Source organism: Crocodylus siamensis, chromosome 7 (genome assembly GCF_052110815.1).
Source record: "Crocodylus siamensis isolate JL-2025a chromosome 7, ASM5211081v1, whole genome shotgun sequence".
NCBI lineage: Eukaryota > Metazoa > Chordata > Crocodylia > Crocodylidae > Crocodylus > Crocodylus siamensis.
Window position 1 is genome coordinate 94472441 of NC_143401.1, and position 17563 is coordinate 94490003.

Below are 17563 nucleotides of genomic sequence, written 5' to 3' on the forward strand. Positions count from 1 at the left end.
GTAATAATAATAATAATAAAATACAACTTTGGAAGGCTATTGAGGGAGACAGGAGATAGGCAGTTTGAAAATAATCAAGCGTAATAGTCTCCCGGCCTTCCTGCCACACGGCACCGAAACCAGCATTTAGCTGTCTGCCGCAGCTAAAATCACTCTCTGATTAACAAGGGTAGCAAACAAGCAAGCAGGCCCGACTACTTCCTTGCAACAACATCATAACTCGAAAGCAGAAAGCAGCAAGCAGGCATGCTGGCTCCGCGGTCCGGCTCTAATTGCATCATGTGGGAAGCCTGAACAGAGCGCTATGACATCATGCGGGCTCCCACGCCAAGCAAAAGGTTCCCACCCACCGCTCCACGTCCAGCCACATGTTCCCCCGCCAGCCCCCTTACGTGATGCAACCAGCCCGAAATGCCAGCTGCAGGCTTATTTCCAACCCCCAGAAATCATCAGAAGAAGCACCGTTAAAAGGGGAGGTGGGGGGATGGAAACAGCATCTCTCTTACCCCGTATTTCTAATAATAAAAAGACAGGGGAGGGAAGCAGGGGAGCGAGCGTAAAAGCAGGAGGGGCACGTCACCATCACTTCTGCACGAATGCCAACAAGAGTCGGAAGCAAATAAAATCAGCTCCTTTACGTCTCAAACGCCACGCTAGATTCATGCGGCCGGAAGTTAAAGGTTTGAGTCATCTTGCTTATTCCAGCCTTAACGCCACCAGCGTAAATTGTTAGATGACGCTGGGGTCCTGGAGTTTCTCATGAGTTACCGCTGGATTTCACTTGAGGATCATAATTCTTTAAAAGAACAAGTCAAGCATGGTAATTTTGTTTCCATAGCTACCGCCTCCATGGCTCTCCCTTACCTTCCTCTTGTTAGTTGGACTGACATAAAGATAGCTGAGCACAGTTTTCAAACCCACTTTGTCATTTAGCTTCTCATAGGTCGTGCCATAGTCCGTTGACCTGCAGAGAAAAACAACACAAAAAAAAAAGACACAAGGAACATACATCAGTTCTCAGAACGTGGGAAGGGAAACTATAGGTGGAACGAGGGCCTGACACTATGGTTTGCACACTCCTGTGCTTCAACCCCAGCTTTCGTGCATCGCTAACCGCTGTCCACATCTGTCACTCTCCGAGATGTAATGAGAGCTGATGACACGAGGGGCATTGCACCCAGCTGGTTCCCAGGGTTGATGGGGGTGCACGGCCTACTCCCGTGAGTGCCCTGGGGTATCCTCGTAACAAAGGAGACGGCCTTTGTTTAAAACCAACCCCCAGAGGAGTCCCAGGCGCAACCCTGCTTGTTTTTCTCTTTGGAGAGATGAGTTGCAGCGGCTGAGCTCCCGTCTCAATCAAATCGAGTCATCCTGGCACCTCCGGAGCTTTGTCACCCGCCTGCAAATCTGTGCCAGGCACTTAATTGTTCTTCACTAGAGACATCCAGGCCCCTGTTCTGGCTGATCCCACGAGATGCAGCAGATGATCTGGGGGCGGCATGGCCCATTCGTGACTGGCAGAAAAAGTGCTGCTTCCACTACAGAGGGCTCGCTGCCGTTTTCTCCCCGCCCCGCCGGCTTGTTTCAGCTCAGTGCGGTCACCCTCCGCTCCTCCCGCAGAAGAGGACAGGGGTTTCTTGAGTGGATACCATCTAGTCTGGTGGCCTGCCACCACTGCCTGGCGCTCTTAGGGAAAGAGGCAAAATCCTCAAAAGCGCTCCCCGCTCTACCCCACTGGGGAGAAATCACCTCCTGCCCCTGCGGTATGATGATAACTGTATGCTTTGCCCCATGAGGACTGGGGGTGGCCCTCGCAGTTATGCCCTGACTCTTGCCTTGCATTCTCCTCAGTATTTATTTGAATGCCAAATACTTAGGAATGGCGCGCACTTGTAGAAACTCCTTCAAATGCTACCTGCGGCTCGGTTTTTCATTACCACGGCACCCGCCTGGGTAGGGAGAGCATAGCAGTGCTTTCTATGCCCAGATGTCTGATCCCCACGCATCTGTTGCTAGAATGGCTTAGGCCATGCTCCTGGGATCCCACTACCGTAGCCCCAAAAAAGATAACAGAGCTGCTATCGATTCCCACTGACGGCAGAGACCGATCCAAAGTCTGCCCTCGCCCAACCCAGCCCATTTTTCACCAAGTCCCTAGTAATAAGGCATCCAAAATCATAATGGATGATGCTGGCGTGCTTTGCCTTTTGCAAAGCAGCAAAAAAGATAGCTTCCGAGTGCTGGCTCTGGTGCCAATCGATGGGGGAATCCATAAGACGCGAGACACAGTTCATATTAACGAGAAGCTATTACATCTTGTGCTGCTGTTCCAAGTGCAAATCTCTTTCTGCAAGTTGGTCTTACCATAAAATGAGCCAAGCCAGCCCCCAAAACCTGGACACCTGCTGTCCTGAAGATTTTGACAAGTTAATCAGAGCCCACTTTCTGTGGCTTAGCTCATCTATATGAAATTTTTCTAGGTAACGACCACAGTGATCGCTGAAGGACTTCTCTCCCCTAGCGAAGCTTGAAACTAAAGCAGCCAGATGGATAAAACAGGATAATCCGGGAGCAAATAACCCTACTCTCCAGGGAAACATGCATATTGGAAAGTCAAGGGAGCAGGAATTTTCAGCCAGCGCTGCACTCCAAATACTTTGTAATGGCAATGTATGAAGGCAGAGGTACCGCTTCGGTCTAACCTTTGGCAGCTGTGCTGAGGCTCTGAACAAGGCAGATCCACGGTTATACAAGGGAGACATACACTGATTCATGTACCGAACATCAGGCAGTGGAAAAGATCACTAATTTCAGTCAGTGTTCAAACAAAATGCAAATAATGGTTTAATATTCCCACAGGGCCAGTTTGGTTTTGTTCCCATCATCACTTTCAGATCTCCCAAAATGCCTTGCACTTACAAAGATGCAGGCTGGATGCCCTAACAACCCTTCCTCATTAAACCATTATTACTCACTGCATTTGCCCTTTCAAAGCATAGCTAGAAAGGAAGCATGATCATTATTTCCTTAGCTTCCTTTAGTCTCCTCTTTATTATAATGACAACCACCACTGGTTTCATGGAAAGGTCTCAGAGGATATCACAATAATGCTCCACGATGGCCTGGCACTTCCCATCCACAGATCCCAGAGCACTGAACTGATTTTAATCAATGCAGATGCTCAAAAGTCCCAGTCACCATGTCCTGAAATATTATCCCCATTTTAGAGGTGAGGAAACTGAAACACAGAGCGGCAAGGCCAGATTACTCAAACTCAGGCGGCTAAAAGTGGGCATCTCGATGCCTATTTTGCATCAGACCGTGTGGGCTCATCTTCAGAGGTGCCGAACACCACGGATATCAGTCCCCTTGATTAAGAAATCAAGCCACTCATTTAGGTACCCAAAATGGAGTTAGATGCCTAATTTGGCACAGCTAAATGCCTGACTCAATGTCACGGAGTAAGCAGTAGGGCAGAGGAAGGAAAGAAAAGGGCAGAGTCAGCGCTCTAACCACTCTCCCCGCTATTATCTAGGCATTTCCATGCTTCTACAAGCAGCTGAACAGACTTAAGTGTCCTAACATTCACACACTAACAGCACCACAATAACCCCCTGGAGCACTTTCCAACTTCCGAAATCCAAAGACCCTCCTCTTTGACAAAAGCCAATGCACCGGAGTGAGTCCCAAAAGAGGTTGCTACTTGATAAAATGCACACCGGACTGATGAACCAAATCTGAGATGTGATCCAAGAGCATCAAAATGGGAACCCTGTTATGGGCTCCAGTAATGCCCTACATATGAAATGCAGGAATCTAGAACTCTTGGTTCAGAGATGAAACCTTTTATTAGACCAACGGAGACATTGCAAAAAAAAAATCATTTTCTGCAAGCTTTCAGGCTCACACGCACTTCTTCAGGCTCAGGGAAAGTTAAAGAGGGTGAAAAGTCCCCATATGTAGGAAATAAACTTCATTTTTGCACAGAGGAAGCTGAAGCTGTTCCTCTGGGTCCATGAGAGTATCCTTGTGGGGTTGCTCTTTGTTGCGCAGATCAAGCAAAATCGCTTCCCTGTTGGGGTCAGATGGCCGGCAGGGAGGTATAGAAACCTTTCTTGTTGTTCAGCAATGAAGTTTCTAATCCAAAATTAAACTTCATATATAATGTCACCTGGCAATAGAGGCAAAGCACCTAAGCTATAGTTCCAGAAGCAGCAGTTCAATCTCTGCTCTGAACCTACACCAAAGTTTTGCCTCAGTCGTAAATGGGCACCAGGTCAATCAGATTGCAAAGACAAAGGTGGGTAGAGATGATGAAGGCCCCATCACTCCCTTGCGTGCCATTGTCTAAGAAACCGGTGTGCCCTAATCATGCCAGCCCACTGGCTGTGAAGCCTGGTTAGTTCCTATGGCTGATTTTGTTTTCTCCAGTGTAGGCACAAAGGTGGAGGAATTGGCGACTGGCAGCTCAGACATCGGGGTCCTTAGAATCAAGACTTCTGGGTTCCCAACTTCTGCAACTCCACTGGCGCATTTGCAAACGGAGTAATAAGCAACAAGAGTAATAATACAGGGGCACAGAGGGATATTAAGGATTAATTAGGCAATATTTACAGAAGGCTCTAACTATAAACAGGAAAACCATTTTATTCATCACATTACAATAGAAGAAACCCAGCTAATAATCCCCACACCAGGATTATTAGCTACTAATTTGATTAGTAGCTAACGATGGAATCAGAAATGTTGGAAATTGTAACAATGAGGAAAGAGCCTTGGGCTGTAAGGAAAAGGAATACAAGCCCAGTCTGAGGAATCTGCCTCCAGGACGGTCCTGCTCACTGGTCTTGTAACATCCCCTCTGTGGTTTAACCCAAGCTCTGAAGTGGATCTGCTCTTCACAGCTGAAACACAAAGCTGCTGGTGGATCACCAGAAAGAAGCAAATAGGTGACTTCAGAAAGAGCGAGGAGAGGAAAAAAGACCCCCACAGCACTATGATATCCTACCCCACGCAGTGCTTTCCATAACCTCACGAGAGGGAAGAGGTACAGTCTCCCTGGAGTCCACTTGGGTCTCATTATTACCAGTATGCCTGATGCAGAAGGCAGTCAGACACTGCAAAAATGGGATACAGAAAGGACTCAGGTGCTGCCTAACAGGGCTGTGTGAAACTTCGCCAGCCGTTTCATTCCTTCACTGTTTCAACTAATTTCGAGGCCGAAACAGCAAAATTGGAATGAAACAAAGGCTGTTGAAATAGCCTCAAAACAAAACAAGGCTAGTCAAAATGTTTCTAAAGTCAAAATGTTTCAACCATAGGCTGGGGATGAGAAGTCAGTCCAGCCGGGTTGACCAGCCATCCCCAGCGCAAGATCTGGCAGGAGACGAGAATTCAGCCCAGCTGTGTTAACTCCCCATCCCCAGTACTAGATCAAACAGGGGATGGGAAAGCATCCCAGCTGGGCTGCCCTACCATCCCCGTCATGCGATCTAGCACCGGGAATGGGGTAGTAGTCCAGCCGGGGTGACTCCCCATCCCCAGCAAAACTTTGAAACTGCCTCAAAACAGCCTTTCCATTTCAATGGATGAAACAGCTTTTTGAACTGAAATAAAATTTGAAATGGAACGCTGTTCCGTCAAACCGCCGAAACTCAAGGCGAAACAGAACGGTGCTGTTTCACACAGCCATACTGCGTAATGCATAGCAATGTGAAGCCCTACGGCAAAACGACAGACAAGTCTGCGTGCAGGAGCTGTCACAGTGTGGCCCCTGGATCAAGCCCCATTTTGGAAGACGGCTCCTGGCCAGGTGAAGAAAACACTGGCTGCAGTTACCAACACGTTCTCCCTGCAGCACTGCTTGGTACACACTTAAGATAATTAAGCTGTCAAATGCAAGCCCTTGTTGCTTTAATTAAGAGAACAATGCGCCCATTCACACACAGATATACCAGGCCCAAAGCTAGGTAAAGCATAAAGCACAAAAACATTTGCTAGTTAGAGCAGAAACAAAGGAGGAAGGCATTGAATCCTAGGGAGGCAAAGAAGACCTCAATTCATATAAATAAATGCATAAATAGAGGCTTCTCCTGCATCTGCAGTGGCAAAAAAACACTCTTTATTCCCTCTAGAAAATGAAGATTTATAAGATAAGTCAATTGTTTGGAGCCTGCAAACTCTCCTTTAACCGTGCGATATTGCAAATACAAGGAGCGAGAATTGCTGGCATGATTCTGCTGTCATGACTAGTGATTAAGACCATGATGCACCTGCTCCCAAACTCTAATAGAGCAGGCCTCTAAAACCAAAGTTCTTGCCACAAGCCCAGTCATAACTCAATGTAATGAGTGCTAAGGAAGTTGATCTTATTCCCATAGCTGTGAGCTCGGGCTTCTTCAAAAATCCCACAGATAAGTGGGCCTGAACCAGTGCATTCTGGTATTGCAATAAGAAATGCTCATCTCATGAAAATAAAATCTAGGAGGCAAGAGAGGGTTGGAGGAGGGGGAAGGAAGAGAGTACTGGAGTGGACAACAACCCACCAGGGAGGAACTGTGGGATCTAATCCCGAAAGGATACAGTTCCCTTGGTGTGCTTGTACACATTATGGGGGTTGAAGACCAGCTGAATCATTGACAGCAACGGGTTCTCATCTCTCTGGTTTCCCACCCCAGACTCTGATAGGGAAAGGGAAAGATAGGGACATAGGTGGGGGGTCGTGTTTGCTGGCTTCCATCCTGAGCCCTCTGGCCAAGGAAATAGGCTATAAATCAACTTTGGGTAAAGAGACAGGCTGCACACACTGGAACCTGGCAAGGGTCCCAACTCCATGCTGGTCACTGAGACAACTTGTAACCAGGATGAGACATGGGCATGGGCAAACTGAGCAGCCACCCAGGGCCCGGACAGAAAGGGGGTCCAAAAACGGTAAGTTGTCCAATTATTATTATCGTTATCTCTGATGACGGGGGACCCAATACTAAACATTTGCCCGAAGCCACCAGGAGTCTAGGTATGGTGCTGCCTTCTCTGTACAACCCTCCCAAAGCATGTGTGGGTGTGCGGGTGGGTAGGGCTTCCTTCTCTCCTTCCTACCCTCCTTTTTCCCTCTGTGAATGTGCCTCCCTCTTGTCTCACATGACAGGATTTTTGCAGAGGTAAGGAGCCAGGGAGATCCCGCCTGTATTCAAAGGGAGCCATCAGTGGTCAGCAAACCCTATCGTTAGGCCAATGCTTCCCCTTGCATACAAACAAGTGTTGGCTTTGTACAACTGAGATGATATCACCAGGCTGCTCTGGTGCACTCTCACTGGTTCCTCCCTGGGTCTCGGTCGTGCTTCTGTTCACTGGGGCTGTGAGCTGCAGGTGCTCATCTTGTTCTACCCAAGTGAAAGTCACTCCAGCCCCAGCATGCACCACGAGGCACTCACTTGAGGTTGGAGCAGCGCCACTCCACTACACGAGTTCATTTCACACTTGATGACAAGGACACATGCCCTCCCAGCCCCTGTTACTGCAGGGAAGACCGTTTGCTCAGCGTTGGTGGCTCTGCATGCAATAAGGCCACTTTAGTGCAATCGTTCGACTCCATCCTGGCCTTGCTGAATCTTTCCAGGCTTGTTCCTGTGCAGTGATAAACACCTCCTGTGATGTGCTGCTGAATGCCCTCCATTCCTCCTTAAGTTTAGGATTCCTGTCCCACACTTAAACCCATCCAGAAGCTAAGCCTGGCTTTTCTTTCCATTTGAGGACTTCTTGGATGACTCCATCATATAACATGGGAGGTTTCTCAGCCCTTTATCACAGGTGCATGAGGCAGAACCTTTAACCAGGGAGACTTTTCCTTCAAATATTTTAGCTAAATAGATATCAACAAAAGAGAACAGGGGTCTTGTCTGAATGCAACCCAGTTCTCCCCACATTTCATCAGTTTACACTTCCTCAGTACTATTAATGTCATAAGCCCACCAGATTGCTGGTTGCCCACAGAGTTTTTTAATGTAGACAAGTCCTGACTACCATAAAAAAAAAACCAAGATCACATCCCAAAACAACATAGCCAAGCAGGTCACAACTTAAAAGAGCTTGGCAAGCTCTTGTTCTTCCTTATCCCATGGATTTACATTTTTCTACTTAAATGTGCATGGCCTCCAAATTAAACTCTGCAATGGCTCCCCCCTGAGCAATCAGCTCATGAAACCAAGGCAGCTATTTTTTGGGGCTTAATGACAGCACCAGTCATTGAAGATTTACAAGACTTGAAGATGACCTCTGTTGATATGCTTCAATTTATACTGAGTAGTGGAGATGGGCAAGGCAAAACTGACTGTCACTGTGCATTAGTCATTATGATTCATAGTTCAAACTAAAGAAGATATGAGATGTCTAAGAGCATTAGGTTTTTGTTCCGTTCTGTGTGTTTTTTGTGGGGGGTTTTGAGGGTTTTTTGACAGCACAGCTTATCCTCAATATTTCTTCAGTGTAGATCTTTGCAAGGAGACTGGATGTCTCAGGAGACTGATAATATAGGATACCGAGCTTTCTACTTCCAGGTCCTTGAGTCATAGGATAAGTCAGCAATGACCAAAATATGTTGTGCCTCATGCTCTTCAATCGTCTGTCTGGTCCAATTTCCCTTAGGGGGTCACCCACATTACAACTGGTACTGAGCAGAGAAGTATATAGAGTCAGTCTTAGAAATGGTCCATCTAGACCAGGGTCGAGCAGTACTGGTTACACCTGTCTTGTTCTAACCAATCCTTGTGCAAAGAGAGGGCACAGCAATCAATGGCTTGTTTCTCTGGTAAATATGAGGGTCCTTCAGCCATGAAAAGCCTGAATGGTATCAGTCCTACCAAGCTCCCCCATCAACAGGCCAGGCTATCCATGATCTCCTCTCCTTGAGAAGTTTTTGTTTCCCCCTTTCCAAACAATGTCTCTATGTCTGCTACGCGAGTCAGCACCCTTTTCAGATGCTAGGAAGACAGTGTTACCATGCACGTTGCTGGATTCTTTCAAAGGTTTTCAGGAAATGAACAGGACATGGCAATGATGGAAGAGATTGGGCAGGCTGATAATCCAGGTGAGTCGGTGGCAACAAGAAGCAACGAACCCTTGGTTGAGGGCACCAAGGACCGAAGAACATACCCAGAGTCACAGAGACCTGGGATTGGTGGCAAGACTGCAAAATTCAAGGCTCTCCTCAGAAGCTGACGTGGGCACGGACCCAAAATCCAGAGCTAAACACCTTAGACCTGGGGAAAGTTTCTATTCTTCCATAAATCTGAATGATAGGACTTCCGTCTGGGCATAATGCATAGTACAACTGGACTCATGAGAGGCTTTTGCTGATGCTTAAGGGTTAGCTTGTGGGTGCAGTGTCCACCAGGTTTTGTTTAACGTGCTTTCTTTAATCTGTGTCAGGCCTGCAGGTGAAGAAGGATCCAAGCTAGGCCAAAAAGGAGGTGGCCATCCTCCTACTACTGCAATGAAGCACTAGCTCCCCCTAAAAGTGTAATACTATCCACTCCACCCAGGGCTGTCCCTGGGGGGGTGCAAATCGGGGCGACCGCCCTGGGCCCTGCACTTTGGGAAACCCCACAAACAGTACCATACAGGCCCTGCCACATCCAAAAGGCCCCACACACCCCTAGGGACAGCTCTGACTCCACCTTTACACCACCTAGGCCCAGGACAGGAGCTAAAGGAGAAGGCATTTAACCACAGGCATGGACAGACAACCTGTTTCCACTATTAAAGAGTAATAGACACACAACGCAGGCTCCTAAATGGACATGGTGTAGAAGAATATGTAGTTTGGGTTTTATAGACAAGTTTGAGAAAATAAAATCAAAGTTAAAAATGCACGCTACAAACATCACATCCTGAAACCCTCCACTACCCCAGAAAGCTCTGCATTTCTGAAAACCTATTTCACATGCCAAGGAAGCCAAACCACACATATTGATTAAGTTATTTAGTTAAGGTCATACGGTAAGTCAGTGGGAGACCCAGAGGCAGGACCTCAGGTGTCCTGACTCTCCCTTCTGGGCTCTACCATGATACCATGTGGGTTTGGAGTAGACCAGTGCTCTAAGTTAGCTAAATCTTGCATTCAGAGTTTGCCTCTGCAGCACTCGGTGTGCTAGCCGTGCATTTGCATGAAAAAGATAAATAAAACACAGGTGCACTATTATTATTTGCATTAAAGGAATGCATAGAGGCCCCATCTGAGATCAGGACTATGTGTTAGGTGCTGTATGTACAAAGGGAGAAACTGCTTTGGCCCTGGGGAACTATCTAAACGAATGGTCCCCAACTTTCCCAGGCCCATAGGCAACAATACTGAGCAAGTAACCCATTGTTAGCCACTGCTTTCCCTATCAACCTGAGTTTAAATTTCCAGTGCCGACAAGAAATATTGGAGGATCTTGGGGGTTGCTTCCTGCTCGCATGCTATGGGTTGGACACCACCTACTAAACAGTACAGCTGATATATGCAGGAGGTAGCCAAGATTTGAAGCTCCTTTGAACTTGTGTTTGCAGGAGACTCACCAAACAGATTCATCAAAGAGCACACAAAATAATCAGAGGAAAGAAACCAGCACATGGCAGGAAATGTACCTGCAAGCAGAGATGTCTACGAGACAAAAGAGCCACTTATTTTCTTTGGGCTGCTCAGTGAGGAAGACTCTGCTGCCGAGAAAACCAATGAGTTTATAAAACCAAATTGATTTGAAAGTAATGAGTGTGCAGAAGTATGGTAAGAAAATCCAGAGGTTGGGACTGGAAGAGAGAGTGCACAGAGGCTGGTAACAAACAACAGGGAAAACGCCTGGTGCATAAGCAGCAGGAATAATTAAAAGACAAAAAACGGATCTGTGAAGGAGACAACGGGGCTTTGAAGAGGCAGCAAGGGAAATTTATGGATGGAGGAGATACGTGCTGCTAAATGAAACCATTGCCATGTCACGTTGGAGAAGAGGATGGAGTGCATATGCTGAAGAAAGGCATAAATTTCCCAGAGATGGAGGAGGTGAATAGGAGGGATACAAGTCTGAGACTCGCACCAGCACGAGTATAAAAAACGACGCTTGGGACAAAACCACGGGTCTTGGCTCTTGACGCTTCTGCTCACCTCTGGGCAACCCAACCAGCAAAAGCAGTGTGCCTGGCTTCTAAGATAAGAGAGACCCTCTCTAACCGGGTGGGTAGTACCTTTTTTTTTTGTTTTCCTTCTTTTTTAAATGTCATGACTTGGGCCAAATTGGGAAAACCCGTTTTGAATTCTGTCATCTGAGCAGAACTCAAACATTCAAGCCTATCTGGCATACCACCAGCCAGCAAGCATCCTACCTCCCAGACTCTGCAACCTGGGGCTTCAGATACTCTCAAATCCACGGCAGGCGTCCTGCGTGCACGCCCCGGAGGCCTTGGAGTTCAGATGCCCCTAGTCTCACTCGCCAAAAGCCTGAAGGAGCAAACCAAAGGGAAAGCCCAAGAGCAGTCCCACATCACTATAAATTGTGTGGCCGACATCCTTACATTTGGAGGCATTTGTAGACTCTCACAGGGGTCCGCCTGCCTATTGCACAAGGGACAGGGCTTCACCCTCTCACTGCACCAAACCATTAGAGGCCAAGAAAGAGGCATCTCCTCTGCCAGGCCAGTAAAAGCACCTGGGCTGAAAACCACCTCATGGTATCTCCCCTGCCAGGCGGGTAGTATCATTTGGAAAGGAGAGATTAATCCATTAGGAGAAGGGCTGAGAGCTGTTTGTAGTGGGGGGTTTTGCAGGTCAGGTGCAGATCCCTAGTGCAGATGAACCAAGCTATCCATGTGCATCTTTGTCTCCTGGAGACTGCTCGTGACGCCGGCGGAGCTGAAGTTCACCCTGCCTCTTCTGGCCATTTGAACCCACACATCCACGTTTGTGGCTGCACCTGGGGCACATCTTCACAGCAGGTCATTCCCCATTACCCCCAGAAGGACCACGGGGCGGTAATGATGTCTATTCACAAAGGGCCAAGGGGACGTGGCCTCTGAACCACAGTCCTGGCGCTGAGCTCTCAGACTCTATTGCTAACACTGTAGGATCTGCAATCAGCCACTTCACTGCAGAGCTAGGATGATTACTATTGAGAAATAAATGACTCCAGGTCATCATTACTCACTTCCTATTTATTTTGCCTTAAAGATCCGATATATTTCTACTGTGCGCAATTCACAAGCGCTCCCACTTTTGAGGGCGTTGGGAGCTACGAGGAAGACAGCTTCTGCAATCTACTTCTAGCCACTCGATTGACTTCAGCCCAGAGATGGCCGGATGATGACACAGTCAAGATAGCTGTTCCAGCGGATGCTTTATAATTGAATGCCCCTGCAGGAGAAAAGGCAGTTTTGATGGCAACCCTCTGTTAATTAATCAGATATTAATTAGATTATTAATTAAAAACGTTGTTCCTCCAAGGGCTTTCTTCCCTCCTCCCTTTTATTACAATTTCTAAAAGTGCCTTTATAATGATTCCTTTAACTAATTTATCATTTGAATTGGAAATAGTCTGGAGCAAGGGAAGTGCCTGAAATGCGGCTGTTGGACGAGAACGCGTGGAAGGGCCAATTAAGGCCCGTTAGACTGAAGGTACTAATCACCAAAGTCCCGTAGAGCAAGGCTGATAAAAGAGATGAGGTTGTGTCCACGGCCTGGCAGAACCAGCTGTAGAAATGAACTGAGGACGGGTGAGAGACAGCCCGGAGGACAGGTCTCTGCACAGCTACACAACAGGGCCAGCCGAGCTCTCCTCCCGATGTGCAACAGCCCCTGAGATATCACCCATTAAGGATGGGAAGCGTTGATTATTAAAACACTGGCTTCCCAGCTGAGGCTGCCAACGAGCGATCAATGTGGAGGCGGCTTTGGCAATGAGGACCCTCAAAATCTGTCTGTGGCCCATTTGGCAGGCACTTCGGAGCTGATCCTTCAAGGGTCAGACTGACTTCTAGGAGTGTTCGACCCTCTTTGTTTCCACTGGTTTCAATATTATGGGCACAGGGACATTAGAGGTATGTTAGGTTAGGTTAGGTTAGGTCGTATGGCTGGATTTAGGGGATGGCGGTATGGTTAAGCATTCGTTCATTTGCTCATTCGAGATTCACACATTCACATCTGGGGAAACGAAGATGCGGCACAGCACCGGGTGTGATGCTGTACTCTCCATCTTTCTCTTCTTCAATTCCCCGCCTGTCCAGTAAGAAGCTCTTCCTCTGCCTGTATTGTACAGTTAAGCTATTGGCTTTGGAGGGCCACGACTCTCCCTATCTACATTGCCAAATGGGATGATGTGATCCAAGATATCCTTTCCAGTCCTATACATCTCCTGTCACGGTAACACTCGGGATTTCAGTAGCAGCATTGCTGTGCTGTTATAACACTACGGATAACCAGGCCTGCAGGTGGTCTAAATTGCAATAATTCAATTAGTGGTAGGATTGACATGGATAGGGCTGAGCTAATTTATACCCTCAGAGGGTTGATGTCATTGCCCCAACCTTTCTTGAGGGGGTTCGTGGCCTTCTGTGAGCGCACTGAAAACCACATACACTGCTGCAGAAGTTCAGGCCTGCATGCAAAAGTAGAGGTAGACACTGATGAGCACAGCTTTTTAGAAAGCAGAGAGATTTGGGGGCCGTGAGCAAACGGAGACCTCTCCATGCCTGCCTTGTGCTGAGCAGAGGGAAATATGCTGATTCCTCACACACTTTCCTTGTAAAGCAAAACCTCTAGCTCATGACCTGTCTCAATTATAAAACACATCCAAACTTGGCTGGAATCATTCAAACTCACCAAGTCTAATTACTGCTGAACTGCATACATCTGTCTACGAGACCCTGGGATCACAAGGGCCGGTGGTTCCCGAGCCCCGGTTAAATCAGCCCGAATTTCCCCTTAGTAAAGCCGTCCCCGTCAGCTTTTGCGCAGAGCACTCAGAGACTTACCCGACACAAACGGTGCAGCCAGGAGAATAAACCTGTTGGAATTTTTTCAGACAGATGATCAATACGTGGGAATAGCTTGAAAAGTCAATCCGATTCAGGAGGGTCTCCAAGGAGACAGCTGGATGAGTCTCATTGTAATGAAGGAATCACAAGAGAGCCTGAAGGCTGTGCAATCCCTGTCTCTGGTCATTAGAGAGGTTTACCTGGCGCTAGGACAGGGACACATCATTAATGACCTCCAGTCCCTCCTGGAAAACGAGGGCCCTCTCAGGGTAGCCGTGGGGCACCAACCTCTCCTGGCTTCCAGACAGCATCTCTCCAGCAGCAGCCTTCCTAACCCCTATCTTCACCAACCTGCCAGGCCTTGGTAGAGACCCACATGCCATCAGACCACATCATCACTGGACCCAATAACATCTGAAGCTCATTCACCTGGTGCTCTACTAATACCATTTAGGCCATCGGCAGCTTACATTGCCGCTCTGCTGTCTACGCCGGACAGATGGAGAGTCTTGCATGTGAAAGGATGAATGGCCGACGATCTGACATCCGTCCCAGAAAAAGACACTTTCAGCCTCCCTGGACACTGCATGGCTGACCTCAGAGTAGCTGCTCTTCAACAACACAAGTTTAAAAAGCGACTTGGAAGCGAAATTGCAGAAGAAGTCATCCACACACTCCATTGCGTTAAGCATGGTCTAAGCAGGGACTACAGATTTTTATTCCATTACCTGGACTAGCGTTGTTTAAGCCTTTTGACTTCCTCAACCCACCTTTGCCTCTCTCCCTTCCTCCCCCCGCTTTGTATTTAAAATGACGACTTTCTCTTTACAGCTCTTGCTCCCTGCAAGTCCAGTCAGACAAAGTAAACTGCAGCTCACAAAAGCTTATGACTAAATTAATTTATAAACTGCCACTCTCCCCTGCCTTCTGCAATTCTTATCCCAACTCATATGGGGTCTTCATCAAGTCCTTGTGCACAACCTAAGTTACTGAAGTTTAAAAGTGCACAAGGACTTGATGAAGACCCTGTATAACTACAGGTGTGATTCCTACTCCACTGAAGAGCTCTGCCTAACTCTGCAACAGGGGGACTTGCACGACCTGAAACCGGGCTGCTTCATGTAAGCATTTTTGCTCAATTAAGAACTAAATTACTGGATTAAAAAAAAAATAGATCCCTACCAGATACCCTTAGAAGGTTCTTCTCTTCCAAATAAATTTTTGCTCAATTAAAAACTACGTTATTGGATAAAAAAAATAAAAAAGAAAAATAAAAAAATAAAAAAAAAATTCAAACTTGTATCTCTACCAGATACCCTTAGAAGCCTCTTCTCTTCCAAATAAAACCCTATTTGCATCATTAAATGCCCTTTATACTCTCTTCCAGACAAATGGCCTGGAAAATGTGCTGATGGTTACTGACCCAATATTTCCCCCATATTTAAAACAAGATTTTAACCTAAGAACCAAAGACGCCAGCATGCAGACGGACAGGCGAGCAGTGAGATTTTCTTGAACTTTCCCATTTGGGGAAATTAAAAAAGCAGCCTTTGGCCTAAAAAACCTCTCCCAAGTACAAAACCACGAACAAGGAGAGGCCATCGTGAGACTGATTCACTCTAATGAGATCTGAAGTTGGCAGGTGGTGTCGGACAGGCTACACTCTTGTGGGAAGGATGAGACAGAGGACCTCATCAACGTTCGTGGTCTTGATTGTTCTTTGAAGAAAGAAGAGGGAAATGGATCTTTCCATTACTGGAAAATGTTAAGTACCGGGCTAATAGAAAAAAATATTTTTTTTTTTGTTCTTTCTCTAACAACTTACAGCCTATCCTGTAGCCTGTAAGTGCATTTTTACTGCTTGCACAAAGAATAAGGGCCAACATCAAATAGAATTCCCTTATTTTTGCCTTCTAGTATTTTATATAGCTTTGTATTTTATTTATTTTTATGTACCGTCATATTTTATGACAATTGCGCTTGTGTTTAAATTAGCAGAACATATCATTTTATGGTATGCTTTTACTAATAATCACAGATCATGTTGCTTTATGATGATATCATCTAGAATTATATGGTTAATGCTACTGTATAATTTTAGTGAAAGCTGTAAATAAACTACTACCGCTGCTACTGTTCCATTTAACCCTAAGATCTAGACTGTCTCATCTTTAAAAAAAGGACTCTACAGGGCAAGTGCTTGGAGCCAGGAGCATGCAGTCCACGATGCTAAGATGCAACTTCCAGCCCAGGCTGCTCTTCTGCACCCCACGCAGCTTGCAGGGTCAGTCCAGCCCCCCACGCCACATACAGCACACGTTGGCCATGGGACTTTCTCTGCAGGCAGCACCCAGGGCATAATACACTGTAGAAGCTGGTCCTGCAAAATATTTATGCATGGGCTTACATTTCAGCATATGAATAGCTCCAGCGAGGCCAAGAGAACTACTCATCCCATTTGCACACTAAATTGTGGTGGTTAGGAATGACGGGGGAAATCCTCTGGCTTGCGTTACGCAGGAGAACAAACTAGATAACCATAATGAGCCTCGTTTTGTCTCAAAACCTTTGACGCTTTGCATGGTCCGACTCTGTTCCTACCTGACCTGTTCAGAGTAGGCATGTGTTTAACACTTAGCGCAAGAGGGCTTCATATCCGCTTGGGACATGCGGCTGCTGCAGAAACAATGATTAATCACTCGTTTCTGGCAGCTGGCTCAGTGGATCCCCACATTTACATATCAGCACCTTTCTGGAAACACATCTTCAGTTGTGTTTCGGTTCAGTGCAACTCGCAGCAGGCAGCCAACGCTGAAATCCCTCCAAAGATCTGATTCGATGCGAGAGAGAAGCAGCTTTTTCCATTCCCTCCTTGCAGCCCGATTCCTCAGGAGCAACCGAGAGCACGAGGCTGGGCAAAGGTGCGGCTCCATCCCTGGAGGGCACCGCGAGGACCCGGGAGGGAAAGGCAGCAGCAAAGGCCTTCGCTAATGATATAGGCCCTACCAACCTCCTGGAGCCAAGGTCCTTCAAGGCAGCACTCAGTCTGGTATACACCAGGCAAGACAAGGTCATCCCTTGATCTGAGGGGCCAGGGTGCAGACAGCACCTCCCTGAATTTGCAGGGCTCACTGTGCCCAGGCCAGGTTTGCCCCACTGCCCTCACAGGGGCTTCTACCAAAGGCAAGCAGCCTTCAACGGCAGCCAACCTAGCGTCCGCTGACAACACGGGGGCTGGGAGAATATCACCTTGTGTCTTCACCTCCACATGGAGAGAGCCCAAGATGACCCGGGTCTGCTAATTGCCACCAGGTCACACTGCAGCCTCGAATTTGCTGCCTGCTGTCATGTCCCGAGTCCCTCCCTAGACTTGGGATCCTCTCCTTGACAGCCGCAGTATCCCTTTGGCAGCCCATACCCCACCGAGGGAAGGTTTCTATTTCCTCCTGTAAATGCCTTGCGGTATGTCTTCAGGCTGCAACTCTGAGCTCTCGTGGCCTGACGGCAGTCCAGTGACTTCTGTGGCGTGAATCAGCCAGCTCATCCACGCTGCAGCGGCCAG

At 47.4% G+C, this 17563-nt stretch overlaps 1 protein-coding gene across 2 annotated transcripts in view; it reads right to left on the reverse strand.

Moving 5' to 3' along the window:
• Positions 1–17563, reverse strand: part of SORCS3 (sortilin related VPS10 domain containing receptor 3) — a 432841-nt gene that overhangs the window by 232690 nt on the left and 182588 nt on the right. For both annotated transcript variants that reach the window (XM_090057528.1, XM_090057527.1), the window contains exon 3: positions 865–964. In XM_090057528.1, coding sequence (XP_089913654.1) covers positions 865–964 — 100 coding nt within the window. The remainder of the gene's footprint in view (positions 1–864; positions 965–17563) is intronic.